Here is a 22,855-nt window from a genome sequence, read left to right on the forward strand (position 1 = left end):
TAAGGTGCCCTCTTCTGGCCTGCAGACATACATGCACACAGAGAGAATATTGTATACATAATAAATAAATAAATATTTAAAAAAAATATCCTAGACAGATGTTGTGAGAGTTACAATTTATGTAAGCTATACAACTTGATATTGTTAATGCCAAACCTGGGGTCCAAAAAAATGTATAATGGATTTGGAAAGACAAGACATATGAATTTAAATAATTTCCTTCTTTCTTTCTTTTTTTCTTTCTTTCTTGCTTTCTTTCTTGTTTTGTTATTCTTGCTGTTTTGTTTGGGTTGGGGGAGTTCGAGACAGGGTTTCTCTCTCTGTAGCATTAGCTTGTCCTGGAACTCACTCTGTAGATCAGGGTGGCCTCAAACTCACAGAGATCTGCCTGTCTCTGCCTCCTGAGTGCTGGGATTGAAGGCGTGCGCCACCGGACTTCCTTCCTTGTTTTATTTCACTCTGTAACCCAGGCTGCTCTAGAATTGATTGTGTGCCCCAGGCTACTTTTAAAAGTCGGGTGACACTCTGCCCTTTGACAGTTTATATACTATTGGACTGCTCGTGAGCGGTACAGATGTGGTAAAGTAGAGCTTGGGAGACAGAGAAACGTGGATGGGAGCTAAGCTTATAGTGAAAGCTGTTGCAAAGAGACTGGTCATGCAGGCTCGGCAATGGTGTGGATGTGAAGAACGTGGCTGGAGAAATGATTGCTCATTATGGCTTGCCAAGCAGTTGGCCATGCAGGTTCAGCGATGGTGTGGATATGCAGAACACGGTTGCAGAAATTGAGTTCTCATTTTGGCTTGTTGCTCTTCCACTGAATGGGATGTCACACTTATCAACATTTAATTCATAGTTTGAATATGTAATCTTCACTTCAGAAAATCTATTTCTGTTCCTATTGGAAACTGAAGCCCTAAACAAAAGACTTGGCGCTGTTCTGTGGTAGCTGTTGTCTCCTCGGTCTAGAGTCTCCGCCCTATCTCTCCTCCTCCCCCTTCCCAGTGTTCCTATTTACCTTCAGTAACTATTGCTAAATGTAAATTGCCTAACAACCTGGCACATCTAAAGAATGAGATTTCCGTAGATTGTTTCATTTCACTTCTCAACTCCACAGATTTTAAATAGAAAGGAAACGCAGTAACCTCTGGAAGACTAAGTATGCAATAACGATTTATAACATCTTTCTCTAATTTCTGGCTTTCTTTGGATCAGTTACATCAGGAAGCAATTCCCCAGAATGCAGTGCTTTCCTCTGAATAAATGGCTCATGGAGCACAAAAGGACAACTTGTCCTCATTACCCCCCAGCAAGCTCATATGGTTGTCTTAGAAGTCTCCAGAAGACTTACATGATCTTACTGTTTTAAGCAAGATCATGATCTTGCATCTATTAAGGAGCTGAAGAATCTAAGAGTTTGGAGAAATCTTGCATGTAGCCTAACAACACGAGACAACTGTGCGATAGTAGCAGATAATGATTTGACTTCCACGGGGAAATTTGGACAGCTTTTGGAAGCAAGGATTGCAAATAAAAACTGTAGACCTCTCAACAAAGCGAAACAGAACTTCCAAACAAGCCCTCAATTATTTTCTTCTGTTCTGATTCTTCTCTGTAGGAATGGCAACCCTCACCCACAACCACTAAAATACCATCCAGTCACTCACTGTGAATGAGCATCATGGCCAACAACCAACAGCCACTTCAGGCACTGTTCTAATGGAGTTCAAACCCTAGGAAGACTGGCCCTGTCTTTAAAGGGTATAAGTAATATGTGTGTGTGTGTTCACATATGAATATATACACACATACATATATATGTATGTGTGTGTATATATATATATATATATATATATATATATATATATATATATAATCCTACCTTCCTCTGGGAGCCTAAATCAAGAGTCTTGGCTTTCTGTTATACAAGATCTGTCATGTTTTAGGTTACATCCATCTTTATTCACTAATAGATTCTAAATTTCCCAGTGTCTTCATACTATCATTACAAATATTAAAGCTCATGACAGTTGAAATGGAGTTCCTCCTAGTGAAAAAGACGTTTCTTTAAAACTTTCACTAGGTGTCAGCACTGAGTCAAGTCATGGGGCAAAGAATGTGTGAAAACATTTGCATAGCAAGCAAAAGAGAAACTTGGAAAATATCCCAGAGCATGTGACGAAGACTTTAGAATGGTTGGCAAACAGGGTTTAAATGAGAGAGTAAAGGCGAACAAGTCCAGATAAGTAAACAGGGCTGAGGACAAAGACCGGAGTCCCAGAGGTGTGGAGGAAAACGAGACAGAAGTTACTTGATCAGTCCGAGGCACAAAGGGGTTGGAGCCCGGCCCATGAGCGTCCCCGCCACCCAGATATAGCATCCTCCCATCAACTCAGACAGTGTTGAAATCCCACGCCAGTCTGGGACAAGGACCTGGGAAGAGATGGCTATCTTGACTGATGGGAATGTCCTGACAGCATCGTCTGCAGAGCTGGATAGCACGAAGGTTCTCTCTGTACTTAGCGCTGCAGCCTGAAGGGGAAGAAGCAAAGAAGTGTAGAAATTAAGTGAACCGAACGTGACATTCAGCACAGGTCTGTGACACGCTCCAGTGACCAGGCCGCAGATACTTGGACCACTCATGGACCACTCGCAGCAGATACTTGGACCACCCATGGACCACTCGCAGCAGATACCAGGTGTTGCCAGCCTTCTTCTTTGTTATCTCGAGCATCAACGGACCAATGTTATCAATGACTCCTGGGTTCAAATATCAAATAAAGGTCTAGAACAGAGAAGCCATAAGACAACTCATACCCAAGAACACGTGAAATAATGTTCAACTCTCTTATAAGACAATAGCGAAGGACAAACTCGGTCTATGGGTTTATCTGATAAGCAAAAGATTAAAAGAATGTAATAGTTGGTGGCTTAGAGAGATGGATCAAGGTTTAAGAGCATTTGCTGATCTTGCAGAGGACCAAGTTCGGTTCCCAGCGCCCATATGGCTGCTCACAACCATCTGTAACTGTAGTTCAGAGGACCTGATGTCCTCTTCTGGTCTCTGTGGGTACTGAACACACAAGTGCACAGACACACACACACACACACACACACACACTAGAGTAACTTTAAAAAGCATAGTAAACGGAGTGGCTATAGGGCGGCCCCATGCAGCGTGGAGCAGGTGAGTCAGATGCCAGTCATTTCCCCCCAAACTGTGGGCAGCATTATAAAGCTCTTCCAATTGTCCCCCTCTGGAGAGCATTCCTGTCACCAACCTCCCCTGTGTTTCCACTGCCCTGATCCATTGTGGGTAAAAGGTAGGATTGCTCCAAGAAGGCTTTTTGCAAATCCCACCAAGCAGACTCCCTTCCCTGGGCTTCTTGCAGCTTGCCTGGGTTTGGGGAATCCCTTGCTCGAGTTTAGCTGAGTCTATCCCAAGCTGCTGGTATGGTTGATTGAGGCCAGGAATGCCAAACATTTGTGATCCTGTGACCCAAGGCACAGCAGTCACTCCTGACCACTTTGGTGCTAGTGTGTCCCAGCACACCTTGGGCTGACTGTGATGGTCCATTGTCTCAGCAGATCTCCCATGCTTGCGCTAATTCTGTGGTAGGATGATGTTTTGTGATGTTTATAAAAAGAATAGATATAACAGGATGATTTCTTAAATATTTATCAAATTTTATTCTGTTTATTTATGTATCGTGACACGTGTGTAGAGGCCAGAGGACAATTTGCAGGAGTCAGTGGGTCCAGGGATCGAACTCACGCCCTGCGGCTTGATGGCAGGTTCCTATCTCAGCAGCCTCAGAATGATTTTAAACAAACCAAAACAAAAGGTAGGGGCTGTCGGGTTACTCAGATTCCTGCTTCTAGGCTAGACATTACTCTTCCCTAAAAGAAAACAAGACTTGAGTAATTCACAGCTGAAGATGTTGACTTTTAAGGACATTGTTAATAGGTGAGCCACACCCATTTGCTGCCAAGTGAGCAGCTGCTTTTCCTCTATAAAATGCACCTGGCATTGACTTTTCTTTTCATTCTTGAGAAATGAGCTGGTCGTTTACACACCAAGAAAGCTTATCCTGTCCTTATTCACATCAAAGACACATGAGCTCACAGTGCACTCTATCCTGCCAGAGCTGCACTGTCATTGTGACGGTCAACAAGGTCCCTTCAATGCCTTTCCTCCAAAGACCCACGGAGACGTTATGGTTAAGTATTTAACACACTGTGAAGAAGGAGCCCAAACTTTGTTTCTGAGATCTGAAAGAATTTGGGTACTAGCTACCAAACGGGTGTGATAGTGCATGCCTTTGGTCCCAGCACCCTACTCTTTAATACCAGTGTCGATGCTAGAGACAAGACTCAGCAGTTAAGAGGTTTATTACTAGTCAGGGGGTAGTGGTGCACACTTTTAATTCCAGCACTCAGGTGGCAGAGGCAAGTGGATCTCTGAGTTCAAGGGCAGTCTGGTCTACAAAGCAAGTTCCAGGACTTCCGGGACTACACAGAGAAATCCTGTCTTGAAAAACAAAACAAATGAACAAAGAATAGATAGATGCTAGTATCCAAAAGCTGAAATTATATCAAATAACAACAGGGACACTCCCAGGGGAAAAAATTTTTTAAAAGTTAAAAATAATTTAAAAAAAAACTTTAAAAAATTATTAAAACAGGGTCTCTAGTCAGTGAGTCGGTGAGATGGCTCAGTGGGTAAGCACACATCAGGCTGCCAAACCTGATGACCTGAGTTCAATCCCTGGGACCCACAGGGTGGAATGAGAACCAATTCCAAAGAGTTGTTCTCTAACCTCTCCATGCACATTGTTGCACACACACCAACACCGACATGTTCCCCTCCCTTTACACACTCAGCTGGTCATAAATTTCCAAAACTGAGGTACATAACTTATATGCACTTGTATTCTAGCGTTATTACTTCATTTTGCTCCAAGTGCAGATTTATTATAAATTATTTCAGGACTGTTTCAAGAAAGATGTTTTGGTCTAAAAACAAGATGTAACTGTGTCTAAAGAGAAACCTTAAAGTCTCACAGATAATAACAAGCAGAATATATTATCAGCAGAGTGATTATTGATGGTCACTTTTATATATGTGTGTTTGTGCATATATACGTATGTACATGAATAAACTCAAAGTGTGCCTAGCATGGTGGCACACACCTTTAATTCCAGCACTAGGGAGGCAGGGGCAGGTAGATCTCTGAGTTTGAGGCCAGCCTGGTCTACAAAGTAAGTTCCAGGACAGTCAGAGCTATACAGAGAAACCCTGTCTTAGAGAAAATAACAACAAGAACAACAACAAAAGCTCAAAGTGGGGACCATATTCAAAGTTGCCCTGTGGTTGTATGGTTTTGGAGGATGCTGAATGCCAGGTTCTGTAGTTTGTCAGAGGAAGAAGAAAAGCAGAGTATTCACAATGCTGATCTCAATAACATTGTCTCAAGAGAGCACTTGAAAAAGGCATAACCATTGAAGTAAAGCCTCCTTCAGAGCCTAAGCCTTCCTGGAAACACCCTGCACACTATAACCAATCCCATGAGCTTTAATGTCCCCACAAAGCTCTCTCCAAGTGATTCCTGCCGTGGACTGTACCTGCAGGTCACAGGTTTCCCTGACTTCCACTGTCCCTGGTGGGAACCCAGAGCACGATATATTCACAGCGATTACATTTAGAAAACTCAGGCTTCTTTCTCTGCTTTCCTGAAGGAGAGGCCCAGTGTAATATTTTCCTCCTCTAGGCTTGCATGCTTGATCCATGTTTGAGTACTGGTTAGGAAAAGGAGAAACTATGCACGCAGTATGAGAGGTGTTAAAAATGAAGCTAATGCCAGGAAAGATAAGACAATGTCCAAACACCTTTAAGATCTGCACAGTACAGAGTGAAAGTGGGTTGAAGATGATAACTGTACGTTTTAATTACAGGATGAGAAGGGAATGCTCTGCCTAGACCCAGGCTGAGTCTAGGAAGAGAGTGGCTCTCTTTTGCTAGCCTGTGAAACTGTCTCTTTCTGTCTTCTTTTTCTGGTATGATGTGTTCTAAGAATAAGCGTTAAATTGAAGGTTGTGGGTGAGGGAACATGGTTTCCACCCTTGTTACTATAAAAGAAAGAAGGATGCTGTGGAGACACGTGCATGGTTATAGCCTGTTACCTAACTGCACGAGTACAGAGGATGTGGTCAGAATTTAGGATGTAGTTGTCTTTGGAGAACAGCCACGAATAACATAACAAACAAATCCAAGGTGTTGAGCTCATGTGCTTTGCCTGAGAGTCCTTCAGGCACCGTTCTGTACCCCTAGAATCCTCGCACTCAGCTTGTGAGCCTTAGCCGAGGTGTCTGAGCAAATGTATGAAGGAGTCAGAGGCGGGCAGCAGCTACCAGCCCTAGCTGCTCATCTCCTTGTGTGTCTTGGTTGATTATGCAACAGTATTTATGCACAAACAGCAGTCTGGCTTGGGGAAAGGACAATCTGAGGAGAGTCAGTCAACATGAAAAAGGCTTAGAGACTCTACACAAAAGTTTAATTCTAGCCAAGTGTCAAATAGTTCAGGCTCCAGAGTTTATATCATAAACTGGACATAATAAAAGGGGTATGAAGTTAGGTGGGAGGTTCCTTATTCCACTCATTTCTTGGGTGAGTTTTATCTTTCACAGTTTCACGGTCTGTGGATACCCACAGGGGGTTGGCTTTAGGGTACCCCACTACTTGTATACCAAAATCAGAGATCCTTGAGTCCCTTATATAAAATGCCATGCCACTTGTCTATAACCTTTGAAAACTTTCCAGGTGTTTGAAGGCATCTTTAGTTACTTAGAATAACTAATGCGATGCAAATGATATGTAAATAGCTGGTATGCTGCCTTGCTTAGGGATCAATGGCCAGAAGACATCTGCTCTGGCAAAGCCCAGAAACACTTTCATTGCAGGATAACAGAATCCATGTCTATGAAGGGCTGGCTGTGGTAACCCCTCCCTCACTGGGCTCTCATGGTGCTGAGAGAGGCTATGCGGACCCCACACCGCAGGTGTTACACAGCAGATGCTTAGCTCCCTCTCTTCTGGGAGGCAGAGTGAGGTCACTGTGTACTAGTTCTCAGAGTATTCCATTGCCTTAGAAGGGCGGTGCCTCCATCCTGCATCAGACCCTCGTCAGCGGGAGTCAGTGCTGTCTTTCAGTTGTTTCGTTTTAATTGTCTCTTAGATCCAGAGAGAAATCCCAAAGAGAGAGGGCAAGAAAATGAAAGGACAGTGGACACCAGGGAATGGTGAGAAAGAGCTGGGCCGACGACAGATGTCCGAGGACACAGGGTTGAGATCAATGCGATCTCAGCTAGAGCGACACTGGATTAGCAAGGAACATTCTTTCACGGGGGGGGGGGGGGGGGGGGGAATACCCTTCCAGACCCTTGTAAATGTATGTGCGCCGAGCCACAGCAAGGGAACAGGCCAAGCAGTCTCCAGTTCAGCATTTCACAGGTGAGGAATCAGCCTCAGACAACAGAGCTGTCCCCCAAATTCGTGTGCACACCTTTGTTGTGTCTGGCATTATCAGAAACACAAAACAAGGCCTTTCTGTCATGGGCTGTACTGGGGATAGGGAGTGGAAGGGTGGGGCAGGAGAAGACGTTAAATAAAGCAAATAAATGAAGATTAATGCAATTAAGGAAAAAAAGAAATTTGAGAACCAGAGACTGCAGGTGGGAGACAGAACCATTAGTTTTGGAAAGCATTATTTTTTGGAAACCATTAGTTTTGGAAGGGCTCTGCAAGGATGTGACATTTGAGCTAAGGCCTAAGTAAGACAAAGAATGTCATGTGACAAAATGGGAGGGGGCAGCAAGTGCAGTGCCCAAAGGGGAGCTAACTTAGCTCCTTGGAGGAAAGAAAGGGGCCAAGTGTTGAGAAGAGAGGAAGGCATCATGATTAAAAGTGGTCAGGCTGGCAGAAGGCCAGTGCTATACAGCTTCAAAGACTCTGGAGTTCAACTTGGTAAGATAAGCATGGAAGGAAGCTATGGAGAGATTTGACCAGAGGAATGGTGTGAAATCTCCATGAAAGAGTACTGTGTGAAGGGAAGTACCTGTCCAAAGCAGCTCAAGGAAGGACGGGTTTGTCTTGGCTCAAGGCTTGAGGACTCTGCCTGTTGATGGGGGAAAGGGAGGGAGACGTGGTCACAGGAATGTGAAGCAGCTGGTTATATTGCATCTGCTCAGTGAGCAGAGATGGGTGACTACTGGTGCTCCCCGGGGCTTTCTCCTCCTCATTCAGGGACCTAACCCATGGGATGCTACCACCATTCTATCCCACGGACTGGGGAGCTGGCTCCATTGATGAAATGTTTGCTGTGCAAGCAGAAAGAGTGAGTTTAGATTCCCACATCTCGTAAGTCGGGTGTGCCATTGCACATCTGTAATCCAGCATTGAGGAGGTGGAGACAGGAGGCTGCCTGGAGTCTACCGGCCAGTCAGCCTAGCTGAATAGATAAGACCATGATTCAGTGAGAAACCCTTTCTCAGAAAGTAACGGGGAGGGTGCCTGAGAAAGACAACAGCTGTTGACCTCGGTCCTCCTGTTTGTAGGCACTTCGCGTTTGCCAGGCTCCGACTTATATATCAACTCACATCATCCTCACAAAGCCTCATGAAAGGTCACCACTTTCATTCCCACTTCATGGGTGAAAAGACTGAGGCACAAAATACATTACAGATAGTAAAGGTTGGGTCCATGTTCAATACAATTAGTAGGAATGTGCTCTAGACTCTCAGTATTTTATTTTTCTCATATGAATAAATAATATTATTAACTTTCATAAGAGTGTTTGCAACTATGTCAGTATGCCTAAAAACGCTGTGTTACTGTGATTAGCTTTATCCGTATTTTTCTTACAGAAAATTTTAAATGTGTGTGTGTGTGTGTGTGTGTGTATGAGTTTAATTTCTATGCAGGACCTCATTTCTCACTTCTGTCAATATTGACTGAGTTCCTTCACAGTGGAGGCATGAGAAGTTTGAAGAGGAGCTGGAGAAGTGGTCAAGAGAGCTCACTGCTCTTCCAGATAACATGGGTACAGTTTGCAGAACCCACATGAGGCAGCTCACAGCTACCTGTAATTATATTGTCACGAGTTCTGATGTCTTCTTCTAGCCTCTTCACATATATACATACATGTGTGCAACCACACACACACATACACACACACACTCATTGTACACAGAACTAAAAAATAAAATAAATCTTTTATTTTATTTTATTTATTTATTATGTGTACAATATTCTGTCTATGTGTATGTCTGCAGGCCAGAAGAGGGCACCAGACCTCATTCCAGATGGTTGTGAGCCACCATGTGGTTGCCGGGAATTGAACTCAGGACCTTTGGAAGAGCAGGCAATGCTCTTAACCACTGAGCCATCTCTCCAGCCCCCTAAAATAAATCTTTTATAAATTAAAAGGAAGTTTAAGAACTAGACATAACCAGACATGGTAGCACATGCCTTTAATCCCTGCACTCGGGAAGTGATCTCTGTGAGTCTGAGGCCAGCCAGGGATGTTATACAGAGAAACCCTGTCTCAAAAAAAAAAAAAAAAAAAAAAAAAAAAAAAAAAAAGAGCTGGCCATAATGTGTTGTCCAAGGTTTTCTGCCCTACCAGGCCCCCCAGCCGTTCAGTCCCAAGAAATGCACAGAGTTCTACATTAGTTATAAACTGATTGACCTAGTTGCTCAGACTTCTGATTAACTCTTATAACTTATATTAGCCCATTATTCTTATCTATGTTAGCCACATGGCTCAGTACCTTATTTGGCAAGGCAGGTCACATCTTGCTTCTTCTGTGGCTGGGTCACAACTACAGACCAAGCTTTCCTCTCCCCAGAATTCTCCTGTTCTTGTTGCCCCACCTCTACTTCCTGCCTGGCTACTGGCCAATCAGTGTTTTATTAAAATACAATTGACAGGGTACAAACCATTGTCCCACAGCACTTCCCCACTTTAAAAAAAAAAAAAAAAAAAAACAAGAACTCTGAATCTAATATCATTTGTTAATGTAGACTTCTGTGTGATTTCTTTGGGAGTTAACAACTGCGGCAACTGGGCAGGACAGAAAGCCTCAGACAACAATAATGTCACATCCCTGTAATCCCAGCACTCAGAAGGCTAAGGCAAGATGATAATGAGTTAGAGGACAGCCTGGGCGACATAGTGAGATCTGTCACAAAGCAAAACTAAACAAACAAAAAATAAGGAAAAGAGAAAACATCAAACCTTGTAGAACTTGTGCGCTGCCACCTGAGCTGACCAACAATAGCAAAAATATATGTTGGTTGACTTTCGTCAAGGACTGTCAGAACTAGACCCCAAGGGATGCCAAGTAAATGAAACACAGTCCAGTTTGTGGTGGTTTGAAAAAAATGGCCCTCAATGGGAGTAGCACTGTTAGGTGTGGCCTTATTGGAGTAGGTGTGGCCTTGTTGGAGGAAGTGTGTCACTATGGAGGCGGGCTTTAAGGTCTCATATATGCTCAAGATACTGCCCAATGTCTCAGTTCACTTCCTGCTGTCTGCAAGATGAAGGACTCTCAGCTACTTCGCCAGCACCATGTCTGTCTGCATGCCACCTGCATGTCCCACAATGATGGTAATGTACTAAACCTATGGAAATGTAAGCCACCCCACTTGAATGTTTGTCCTTTATAGGAATCCCAGCCATGTCTCTTCACAGCCATAGAAACCTAACTAAGACACTGTTCTTAAGGAGACAACAGTCTGGTGAAATATCCAGGCAACCACATGCCAAGCAATTCAATATAATGTGGCAAGCAGGGTGCTATCTGAAGTGGTTTGAATGAACAACATTAATTTTAAATGAAATCACAGAGATAGAAGGGCCCATGCAGCTTCAAGAGGAATTTACAATAACCCTGAGTGGACAGTCAGCCTCCGGGGAGAGCCAGACTTTCATACAGCAACTTCTGTAGAGTAATTTTGGGGTCACTAGACGAGCATCAAATCAGGAGAGCAAGTATATAGTGTTCTTTTTACTTAGGTCCTCCACATTTTTCTTTCTGTTATAACTTTGTGCCATATTAAAAACAAATGAACAAACAAATTCAGGGAGGTTATAACGGTCAGTTTTAAAAAAACAAAACTTTTATCTGCGAATGGGCAGTCTCGATCACAGCCATTCAAGAGGTTAAATGGGCTATTCTGTCACACTTGGCAAAATGCCCGTGCCATTGTACCGCTTCCCGCTGCTCTTAGAGTTCTAAAGATTTGCTATAGTTACTGCTTGCTATTTAGTTTACCTTTTCTTTATCTGAGCTTCTTCCCAGGCTTCCCCAATGGTTTAATTTTGCCATTATCAAAAGAACACATCTTTTTTCAATGCACATGCTTGTTTTTTCTAATCTCTGCCCCTCCTTGTATCTTGGCTTTGGGCCTAACCACAAATCAGTCTCTAGCGTCAGAGGCAAAGGCTCTCAAATAACCTTTTCAAAAGATCAACAGGGAGAGGAGAGCAGACCCTGGACTGTAAACCATGAGTGCCCTTAGTGAATCCTGGCACTGTCGATCTCAGCTTGACTTCCTCCTCGCTGAGGTTCTTCCTTGCAGTGAGCGCATAAGAAGCTTATGCCTGGAGCTTTGTCTTACTAGGCTCTTGACTGAGTGGTGAGTCTGCTGAGGGACTCGGGGTTTGAAAAGGTTCTTGCTTGGGTGCACTAACCCATTCTCCTTTCACACTTACCTTGCATTTTTTTTTTTTTTTTGATTTTTCGAGACAGGGTTTCTCTGAAGTTTTTGGTGCCTGTCCTGGAACTAGCTCTTGTAGACCAGGCTGGCCTCGAACTCACAGAGATCCACCTGCCTCTGCCTCCCGAGTGCTGGGATTAAAGGCGTGCGCCACCACCGCCCGGCCCTTACCTTGCATTTTGTCTCTGTCTCAGGATGTAGTTCCTGCTCCGTCCTGCACATGTATGTTGTCCATGGTACTCCTGTGTGTTGTGGTTAGCAGACAGTTATGAACCAAAAATGAACTAGAATTCCTGTTTGGGAGGAAAAGCTTAGGACTGTTTTGACCCCCTGTGAATGGGCAGGCGGAATATAGTGTTGTTGGGAAATTCATTTTGGGGATCACTGATAACTGACCCTATAAGGCAGGAATAGGGTGAGGCCCTTGAGGAGTTCACAGCAAGAGGTATTTGAGATCTAGGGCAGAGGTTGGTAGGGTAGGAATGTTGGTCTGTGAGGGAGACAGAAGAAGCTGTAATCAGATCATCAGGGTAGGCAGCTCAGTTAAAGAAGAAAGGAAGTCGGAGGGAAAGGTATCTGTAAGGAGGTTAAAAATTAAAAGTAAGGACAGCAAAAAGAAGAGTCAGAGGAGTGATTTTGAATAAGCATTGAGATCATATTGGCATATAAAGCTATTTAAGCTATAGCTATAATCCCTATATTCTGCTCAGAGGACTTATTTGATTTTACATTTTTATAACTTCCCTCTCTTCCAGAACATTTGTGGGAAATGTCACTGTGTGTATAGCACTGTTGAATCTTTTTGAACCACAGACTTAAACCAGAAATATGGTATCTCCAAGAATAGCTCATATGTATCTATTTTTTAGTTATTATTTATTCTTTATCTTAAAGATTTTATTTTATGTTTATTTATGTGTGTGTGTGCACGTGCATGGCACATGTCTGAGTGTGCCCAGAGATGCCAGAAGAGGGTGTTAGATTCCCTGGAGTCATGTGGGTGCTTGGAACTGAATTCAGGTTCTCTGGAAGAGCCGCAAGTGCCCCTAACCACTGGGCAATCTTTCCAGACCTTATATCCATTTTTAAAAACCATAAACAACAAACCACCTCCAAACTTAAAGGCTTAAAACTGTTTTGATTTACTAGCTTATGGTACTAGGGGCATCCGTTTGGGTTGGCTTAGCCAGGTACTCTACCAAGGCTCCTTCTTTTGACCCCAGTGGCTAGCTGGTTCTGAGTGGTCTATGGTGGCTTTGCCCATGTGTATGGCAGTTGGTGATGGCTCTCAGCTGGGTCTCCCTCTCAAAGATTCCAGCCCAGATGTCTTTGCATTGAGGTTCCTATGCTGCGAGAGGGAGAAGGCAGAAATTCAGCATCTCTTGAAACCTGGCCTTAGAAGTCTCTTGCTTCATTCACATCTACCATGTTCTGTTAGTCTAAACAAGTACTATGCCTGCCCAGGTTCCAGAGGGCTGTGGAAGACCCCTGCCTCTTGGTTGCAAAAGTCACAATGATAACTGTAGATTTATTCAGGCAGGAGAGCAACTTGGAGGCAAACAGTCTGACAAATGGAAAAAAAAAATTTTTAAAAGAAAGAAAATTAAATATTTGACCCTGGTCATCCATCTAGGGCCTGACCCTGACCCTGTGATCTTTCCACTATTTAATGAGTCTAGCACATACTTTTAACCCCAGTACTTAGAGACAGAGGCAGGCAGATTTCGGAGTTCAAGCCAGCCTAGTCTACAGAGTGAGTTCCAGTATAGGCCAGAGCTATGTAGAGAGATTTTGACCTTAAAAAAAAAAGAAAAGAAAAAGAAACATTAAAAAAGAACAACAACAACAACAACTTTGATTAGCAGCGAGGAGAGATGAGGCCAAAAAACTTTCTCAGAAAAAAAATACAAAGAAAAGTGAGTAGGGAGGGTCACCAAGGGTCCAATATGGACGACCAGGAAGAGATGAGGGACATGATAGGCAGACCTTAAGGATGCAAACGACAGAAAAAGACCATTCACTCAGGAAGAAGAACCTTAGAGCATGTGGCATGGTGAGGACATGCTGGCATGGAGTCTTAAGCAACACAGGGCAGCGTGAAGGAAGGGCACTTGGGCACTTGGAGCTCAGGGCTGGACCAGCAAGAAGCGACCTGATCTAATGTAGTCTAGCTGATCAGCCCGGGGGTAAAACAAATTAGAAGTGTAGACAGCAGTCCCTTGTGATATGTTGAGTCAGGCAGCTAATTAAGCAGACAAGCTGTGTCCCAGTAATTTGCCTTCATGTATGTCATTTCTAACCCTGGAGTTCTTCCCATTGGCTTAAATGGACAGTCGGCCCCGGTTGACTACCAGGGTACATACCAAAGCAAAACAGGGGATGAGTCTCCTGTGGACTGCTTAGGAGTGCCATCGAGTTCTGTTTCCAAACAAAGTCTCCATGAAAGCAAGGTCAGCTGAGATGTAAATTTCTGCCCTGTCTCACACATCACTGTGCCCTTGCTTTTATGTTCAGGGTCTTTTCTTGTCCATGGTGAGTTTACTCCCTATCTTACGTTTGGGGTAAATGAGTGACTTGAGGCCGTGTTGATTGAGTGAATGTTATGTTCTTTTCAGTCAGCTGCAGAGTCCACAAACTCTCACCTACTCCAGGCTGGGAAGGCGTGTTCCGGGTCCTTACAAAGTTTAGATTTTCATGCCGTGTTAGTGTCTCCACCTTCATTGCTCTTGCTTCAAATGCCAGAACTAATTCTGGCTTTGTTTTTGTGACCCGTGAAGACAGTGTCTTCTTTGACCACCTGAACTTGAACTTCCTGGCTCCTGACTGTCCCTACTCGGTCTACCGTCCTCTTTGACAGCCCCCAGCCACCCCTGGCCTACTTGCACTTTATTTAAGGGTTTCTAAAGTTGTTCTGAATCATGTTCTTATTGTATATGGATTTCATTCCTTTACTTCCTGGATTTCATTCCTTATTGCTTTCAGGAAACAAATATAATTTTATCACAAATTTAACTATAGATTATACCTTCTCCAGCCCTGGTTAGAATCATGTTTTTAAGGCCCAATATTCAAAGTTTAATCAAAATAGAAATCAAAAACCTGGGTTAACTACTTAGAACAGATAGGAAAAAATCAGGACTTTTTAAAATGTCTGATTCCAAAGGAAAAATCTTGATTCACAAATTTTAAAAAGCCTCTCATTGCCAAAACACAAAGTATAATCACAAAATATTCAAACTTCATTTCTTAGAAATTTAGTATATTTTACTGAACATAAAGAAATTTCTCAAAGGAAAAATAATTACCAACAATTATAAATACAGAACCTTAAAAATAAGATAGTTGAAATAATTATACCTAGCTTTCTAAGGATGTCTTGTAGTAGGTTTGTACCTGGTAGCCTAATTAATAACCTTTGAAAGTCATTTTGGTTTTATGTATAAAGAATCAGAAAAATGTGTTGACTCTTTAACCCCATTATTATATTTCTGTCTCAGATACCAGGAAGGTAGAAAAATGCATGGTATGTTAATTACAGGTATTTACAAGAGGAAATCTCAGTGACTTGTTCCTGGGAGGTGAAAAATATATTGCCTTGAATATTTAGTGATTGCTCAGAAAGTTAGGAATGTTACAAGTGGGTTGTGTGTGTGTGTGTATGTGTGTGTGTGTGTGTGTGTCCGAGCATCAAGACACATTTGTGAAAGTCAGAGGACAACTTGTGAGGGTGGTTCTCATTCCTACCATGTGGGTCCCAGGAACTGAACTCAGGTCATCAGAATTGGTGACAAGTGCCTTTGCCTGCTGAGCCATTTCATTAGCCCTAAAAATGCTTTTGATAAATGTTGTTTTAATGTTATATATGCTAGATCTCTACAAATTGTATCTCCTATGCATTATATCAATAAAAAATCTAAGGGGTCTTCTTTGGCATGTAGCCTTAGCCCCTAAATCATTCCATCTCTCTAAAAACTATTTTTTTTCGGCTCCACCATCATCATCCTGTTTGAAATAAATGGCTTTTTCTACTGAACTCTACAGGTACTCTGACTGGTCTTCATCCCATGCTGGAATCTGTCCTCTGCCTGTAGCTAAATGTAAATCCAGTGTGGCTCCCACACATACACCAGTGTTTCAAATGCCCGACACCTTACCTGACCCCAAATGCTACAGAAAACTGTAACTGCCTCTCTAGATTTTCCTCTCCATTGTCACACTCTACCTAGGCAGTTCTCTCCAACTGATACTCTCCTGCCTAGGACACTGTCTCCAGCTGATACTCTCCTGCCTAGAACACTGTCTACAGCTGATACTCTCCTGCCTAGGACACTGTCTCCAGCTGATACTCTTCTGCCTAGAACACTGTGTCTACAGCTGATACTCTCCTGCCTAGAACACTGTCTCCAGCTGATACTCTCCAGCCTAGGACACTGTCTACAGCTGATACTCTCCTGCCTAGAACACTGTGTCTCCAGTTGATACTCTCCTGCCTAGGACACTGTGCCTACAGTTGATACTCTCCTGCCTAGAACACTGTGTCTCCAGTTGATACTCTCCTGCCTAGAACACTGTCTCCAGCTGATACTCTCCTGCCTAGGACACTGTGCCTACAGTTGATACTCTCCTGCCTATGATGCTCTCTGCAAGAACCTTTCTTCTTCCTTGTCCTTCCGCCCCATCATCTCAGGGAATCTTCATTGCTGCCCTAGACCAGGTCTCCTTGTCACACTCTCTTGTGACCTCTTTACTTTTTTCTTGCTGATGACTCACACACGCAGTACCCCATCCCAGCAGAATTTGAATTCTGTGAGAAGAGGGACTTAATTCGCTCACTGTTCTTTCCCCAAAGTTCAAATGTGTATTGAATTCCTAAGTCACATGCAGCGCTGCCACTTAGCTAATCTGTGTCATTGTGGGATTTTTGGGGCTTTCTCCTGTTAGACTTCAGTCTCCCTACGGAGGGCCCATTTCTGCTCTGCCTACTGCATTATCCCAGTACCTGCACAGTAGGAGGCCTTCCCCAGGTGTATACTGGAGACATTTACCATGACCATGAAAAAACACAGGAAAAAGCTACAACAACAAAACCACAGTTAGAAATTATAAAAGTAGAACAATTTTCAAATTGATAATGTAGTGAAAATTCACAATTAAAGAGAAAGGAATGGTTATTCTAATACATTGTAATTTTAGAATACATATTAAAAAGGCTAGTCGTAGACACAGTACCTACAATTATTCTACTATAAGAGATGAGAGGTTTCTATTCTCACCTAGTATATCCAAATGCTTGTGTCATTTTTGCATAACTGTAATCATAGATTCAATTCTATGTTTTGTTTCTTTTTTGCTTCACACTGCATCCAGATTGCTAGGATTCTACATTGCCTACATAATTATAGTTAGCAACTACATGGTATTCATTTAAATTTGTGTACTTGAGAGTGGTTCTTACTTTAAGATATATTTCCTGGAATACAATTCAAAGTATATGAGCATTCACAGGGAAATACAAGTTACTGGCTTCTTTGATCGCAATATGGAAAAGACACAGTGATGGTCACATGTACAAACACAGAGTAGGGCTTCAAGTGGGGCTGATTGGGATTATTTTTACAAGAGAATTAAATTTGGACCAAGCCTATAAAAGCAGGAAAATCTTTTTGTATAGGCTTATATAGAGCAACCTAAATCAGGTAACTTCTGAAAAAGATGGATATGTTAGGAGAGGAGGAGGGGTCAGGCTGTGGGGAAACCAACAGTTAGAAAGGGCTCTAAGAAAATGGAATCCATAGACTGATGAAAGACATTCTAAAGGGAAATGACGATATTGGTTGGAAGCAGATACTGGGGGTTTCTCTGTTGGCACAGAAGATGGCAATAGAGGTAGGAGTGGAGGAGATGGCAATAGAGATAGGAGTGGCTGACCAAGTGACGGGCGGTACAATAGCAGAAAGAGGAACTGGCACGAATCTGTAGGCTGTGGGCTGAATAATGACACTGCTACCTAATGCTTTTCAAAATGCAAGTCTGGGCAGGATGACCCCTGGCTTCTCAAATACGTTTTTATAAAACGGCAGTATCGTAGCCTCAAGCAGAAGTGAGTTACAGCCTTCTTGGTTCATTGACTTTAACTCCAAAGTGGCCACTTGGCTGTCTTCTTGCTTGCTATCTTCTCAGCAATAAGAAGATTAAACCCAGAAGCCAGGCACAGTGAATCAAACCTGTAATCCTAGCACTTGAGAAACTGAAGCAAAGGGATTGCTGTGAGTTCAAAGCCAGTCTAGGCTATATAGCAAGACATCCTCCTCAAAACACACACACACACACACACACACACACACACACACACACACACATGGTCCTAACACTTGTGCTTTCCAGAAGACCTTAGACAAAAAGATTATAGCCACAGGAACTTGAAATAATTCCCCAAACACTAGAAGTTCCCAAATTTGGAAACCGACAATCCTAAAGTCTTCATCAGTGCGAAACTATCTGCTTTTAAGGTTGGCATCGTGGTCTTCATCCAGGGTCGTCTCCCTCTGGATTAACACCTATCATTTTCAAATACTTCTAGAGTCCTTCTGAGAAATGATTTACCTTGGAGAGGAATTAGTTAAAGACATAAATCAATTTTTCTTTGGAAAGACAGCTGAATAAGGGAAAGTATGGAGAAAAATAGAGGAGTTAGGCTTCCAGACCGAGTATCCCACAGGGAGAGCCAGCTGCACACAGTTGCTCCCTGGCTGATATTCCCTCCATCTCAGTGGCCACTGTCCTCTTCATCCTGAGCTCTGACACTGGTCACATTCCTGGTCTTTGTGTCTTTGTGTTGAGCAGATTTTACCATCCAAGGCCATCGATTACACTAACAATCTGCGTGTTAACTTCAGTTGCTGACCACTAAATTGGATGAGTGAGGATCCTATCTGTTACCTTCCCCACAGCCTACACGGGACCTCAATAAACATTTAGTTGGTTAATGTTGCTCAATAAGCATTTAATGTATTAATGAATAAGTGCATGAGTAATCAGAACCGGAATGTTCCGGTTTCTGCATGTCATTAGGACATCTATCATTTCATTGCTTTTTTAGATTAGCTCTTAACACATTGCTTAAGTTTCTTGTCATTGACTCTGTGATTATTTTAACAACCAGTAAGAACTTTTAGGTTGTCATCGTATACAGAAGAATGCACCATCCACAGAACAATGTGTGTAAATATGGACACCACGATCAAAGAGAGATTCTAACTAGGGCAGCTTTTCCTCAGGTTATGAGCTTGTCCTGCCCCTGGAGTGCAAAGTTTAGCTCATCACACAGGTCTATTCGAATGAGGAATGGATTGAAATGGCACCCTGATATTTTTGTTTTATTTCAGCAAACTTCAAAAGACAAAGAGGGATATCAGATGGCTTCAAGGAGCAACTGGAGAATGGTTCGAAGAAATTCAAAGAAAGAAGTTCTGCAATGAAACAGATGTTAGCCAGATGTTAAAACCACCACTCACATATAGGCTACGGAAGGGGCTAGCAAAAAATGGTGAGAAAAAAAAAAACTTTTTTGCTTTAAATTATCTTTTCCTTGCCTTGTGGCACAGTATTGTAGATAACAAATCCATGCATTGGCAATTTAGCAATTTAGGGCTGAGGACTGTTTAAGGGACTTAAGTTTTGTACTATAGAATACACTAGACAGTTCAGGTGGATGACAAAATGCCTAAGACATCTCACAGTGAATATGGTCAAAGCTTTCACTCTTGATAAACTTAGATATGTTTTTCATTTATAAATGGGCATAATGTCTACCTCATAGGATAAAATAGGATTATATGTGCTAAGAATTAGCCTAAGGGCCAAGGAGACAGTTCTGTAGCTAAAACACTTACTGCACAGTGTGAAGACCTGAATTCAAATCCCCAGAACCTACGTAAGTCTGTGCACAGTAAATAAGCTGTCACCTTGCTCTCCTGTGAAAGATAGGGGTTAGAGACAGGAGAATTCTCAGAGGCCTCTGGATGGGCTACCCTGCCACAGGGCATAAAAGCAAAATACCAAGCAATGGTGGAAGGGTGACAACTGACAAATTAAGGTTTCCCCAACCTCCACATTCATGCTTACGCATGAGCATTCCATGCATAAACACTCACACCTACACTCACACACATCAACACACTGAAAACTTAAAAGTAAAAAGAATTAAGATTGCAATGGCTTGTGCCTTTAATCCCAGCACTCAAGAGGCTGAGACAGGAAGATTGTCCTGAGTTTCAGGCCAGTCTGAACCACAGAATGAGACCTTGCTCCCAAAAATATGGAAAGAAAAGAAAGGCGGAGAATTACTCAGGACCACTAAACTCCCTCTGCAGTTTCAGTGCCTCAACATAGGTGGCCGTAGGCGCCCGCCGTGGACACTCGGTTGTGACCGCCAGCCTGTCGCTTCACCCAATTTTCTTAAGCTTTTAATGAGGGTAGTGAAACCTGTTCCCACAGGACACCCATGAGCGTGGCAAGCTCTCAGAGAGTCGACTATAAACTAGCGTGCTACTGAACCAATCCCGCCGACCGCTTTCCCTTACATTGTCAACATGAGCAGCACTCTGAAACAGGTGGCGGCATTTCTGGATGCACAGATGGATAAAACTACAACTCTCATAAGAAAACAGTCTAAAAAAACAGTACAGATTCTCATTTGCGTGTGGGATAAGTGTGGTAGTGGTGCCCCTGGTGCTGGGGACCCAACAGGGCTGCAGGCCTGCTGGGCAAGCGGCCTGACCCTTACCCACATTTCCAGCCCAAAACTCAGACTTTTAGATTGAGCCCATGTTTACACCATGATGACTTTGCCTTATCTTGAACACCAATATTTATAAAAATCAATGTGCACAAAAGGGTTATGGTATTATGGTGTTTGTATGTGTTGATGGGCCTTAAATTTAAAATTGAAGGCTCACATATAAAGTTATGTTATTATACATATATTGCATGCGTATGCATAAACCAAATATATGTACATAGGTGCACACATATATACATGTATGTATATATACACACACACATATCACATGCCACAGCAGGATAGATTTTGGAAAAGAATAAGGAACACTCTAAATGGTTTCATTTCCCTTCTATTTACTCTCTTTGACATCAAAGAGTTATATGAAAAACTCCTTCATTTTAAAGAACTGGTATTTTTCTAAAAGATACTTGGATCAGCAAGCTATGAAATGAATGGGTCCTCTGGCTTGCGAGCTGGGATGTCGGGCATCCATGTAGAAGGTGTACTGAGAAAGACCCACAGAGAGGCATCAAACAAGGAATTCTGTGACACATACTGAAAACTGGAGTGTGAAGTTTTTCTCTGCCCAGCGGAACCTTGGGAGCACAGGACCCTGAGAAGCAGCTCTGCATTCCCTTTGTTCTTGGGGTCCTGTGAGGATGCTAGCTGCTTCTAGGTCGCAGAAGGAGGGGGAAACAAAAGCCACACCTCCCTTCTTCTTTTACAGAGATTTATCTGAAAGCAGGGATAGCAGCAGATGCCTGGAACCACAGGAGGCAGGAAAATCACAAGTTTGAGATCAGCCTGGCTTCCCCAGCCAGATGGAGCTATATAATCATAACTTGTCTCAAATTAAAAATAAACAAAAAGTATATTACTCTGAAACTTAAAAAAGTTATCATGTAGCACAATCTGGTCTAAAATTTAATATGTAGCTTGAGCTTTTACACACCTGTCTCCACCCGCCAAGAGCAGGGATCATAGGCAGGTGCCGGTCTATCAGTAGTGCGGCTAGAAGCCAGGGTTCTGTGTTTGCTAGGCAGGCACTCCACAACCAAATTACCTCTCCAGCCCTTTAACGGTGTAAAATCTTCCCTTCCCCTCCCCCCAGATCCGTTGGAATTACAAACATCAAGATCTAAAAACCTAACCAACCAAAAGCCATCTGTTTCTTCCCGAACGAGCATCCGGTCATCCTTTGCTTCGCTGTTCTCCTTCAGAAGATCTGGGAAGGAGACGCTCAAGCTTCAGTCTCAAAGACCAAAAGGGTGAGTTTAAGTCAGCTCAAGCGACAGCTTCCTTGATTAGTTGGTACTGAGGCCTGTTCAGTGACCGTGATGTTCAGCGTTTGTTCTTAGAATTGAAGTCCGGCTCCCACAAAGCCAGTACGTGCAGTAGGATCAAAAACCCATTGCCATTGTTCTTGAGTAGAGGCTTTGTGGGAGCCTAGGCAGTTTGGATGCTCACTTTACTAGACCTGGATGGAGGTGGGTGGTCCTTGGACTTCCCACAGGGCAGGGAACCCGGATTACTCTTAGGGATGATGAGGGAGGGGGGGACTTGATGGGGGAGGGGGAGGGAAATGGGAGGTGGTGGCGGGGAGAAGGCAGAAATCTTAAATAAATAAATAAATAAATAAATAAATAAATAAATAAATAAATACACAAATACATAAGTACATAAATAAATACATACATAAATAAATAAAAGAATTGAAGTCCGGGTAGACAGGAAGGAGTAAGCGGTGTCTCGGTGTCTCGCTCACACTGGGACACGATTTAGGGACTGTGAAACTCGGCTCACCTGGAAGCTACCTTTTAAGCAACTGCTGACCTCCCGGTGGTGAAGCTGGAGAGCATGGATTAAGTGTTGGGAAAGAGTTATTGACGGTCCTCTGCTGATCCTAGAGCAGTGTCTGTGCCTGGGCCGGGAAGATAGATTGAAATCACTGCTTTTCGGGGACCATGTGCTTCTGCCCAAAGTGGAGCTAAGTATCAGATGGGGGGAGGGGGGGAGAGAGAGAAGTGGAGAAAAATCAACTTCAAAACAGAAAGGAAGACGAATTTGATTTTCAGAAATGCTGACGCCGCTGTTCTTGAGTGGTTGGCCAGAATTTCAGTCTAAGGCGAGGGAGAGCCCACATTTGGAGCTGCGCAGGCAGGGGCGCACGCAGACAGTTCGCGGTTGGACGCTGCATAAATTCAGTCCCCCTCCACTCGAGGAGTGTCAGTCATCGGGTTGTTTCCAGACGAACAAGCACAGCTCTGCAGGGTAGCTGAGCTGCCTGCTGAGTA

At 43.1% G+C, this 22,855-nt stretch overlaps 1 protein-coding gene across 1 annotated transcript in view; it reads left to right on the plus strand.

Annotated features, from left to right (window-relative positions):
* Exph5 (exophilin 5) overlaps positions 1-22,855 on the plus strand; it is a 73,837-nt gene that overhangs the window by 18,864 nt on the left and 32,118 nt on the right. Inside the window, exons 2-3 of the mRNA XM_057766756.1 lie at positions 19,165-19,325; positions 21,673-21,829. Of these exons, the coding sequence (XP_057622739.1) occupies positions 19,165-19,325; positions 21,673-21,829 (318 nt within the window). The remainder of the gene's footprint in view (positions 1-19,164; positions 19,326-21,672; positions 21,830-22,855) is intronic.

This window comes from Chionomys nivalis, chromosome 4 (assembly GCF_950005125.1).
Source record: "Chionomys nivalis chromosome 4, mChiNiv1.1, whole genome shotgun sequence".
Taxonomy (NCBI): Eukaryota; Metazoa; Chordata; class Mammalia; order Rodentia; family Cricetidae; genus Chionomys; species Chionomys nivalis.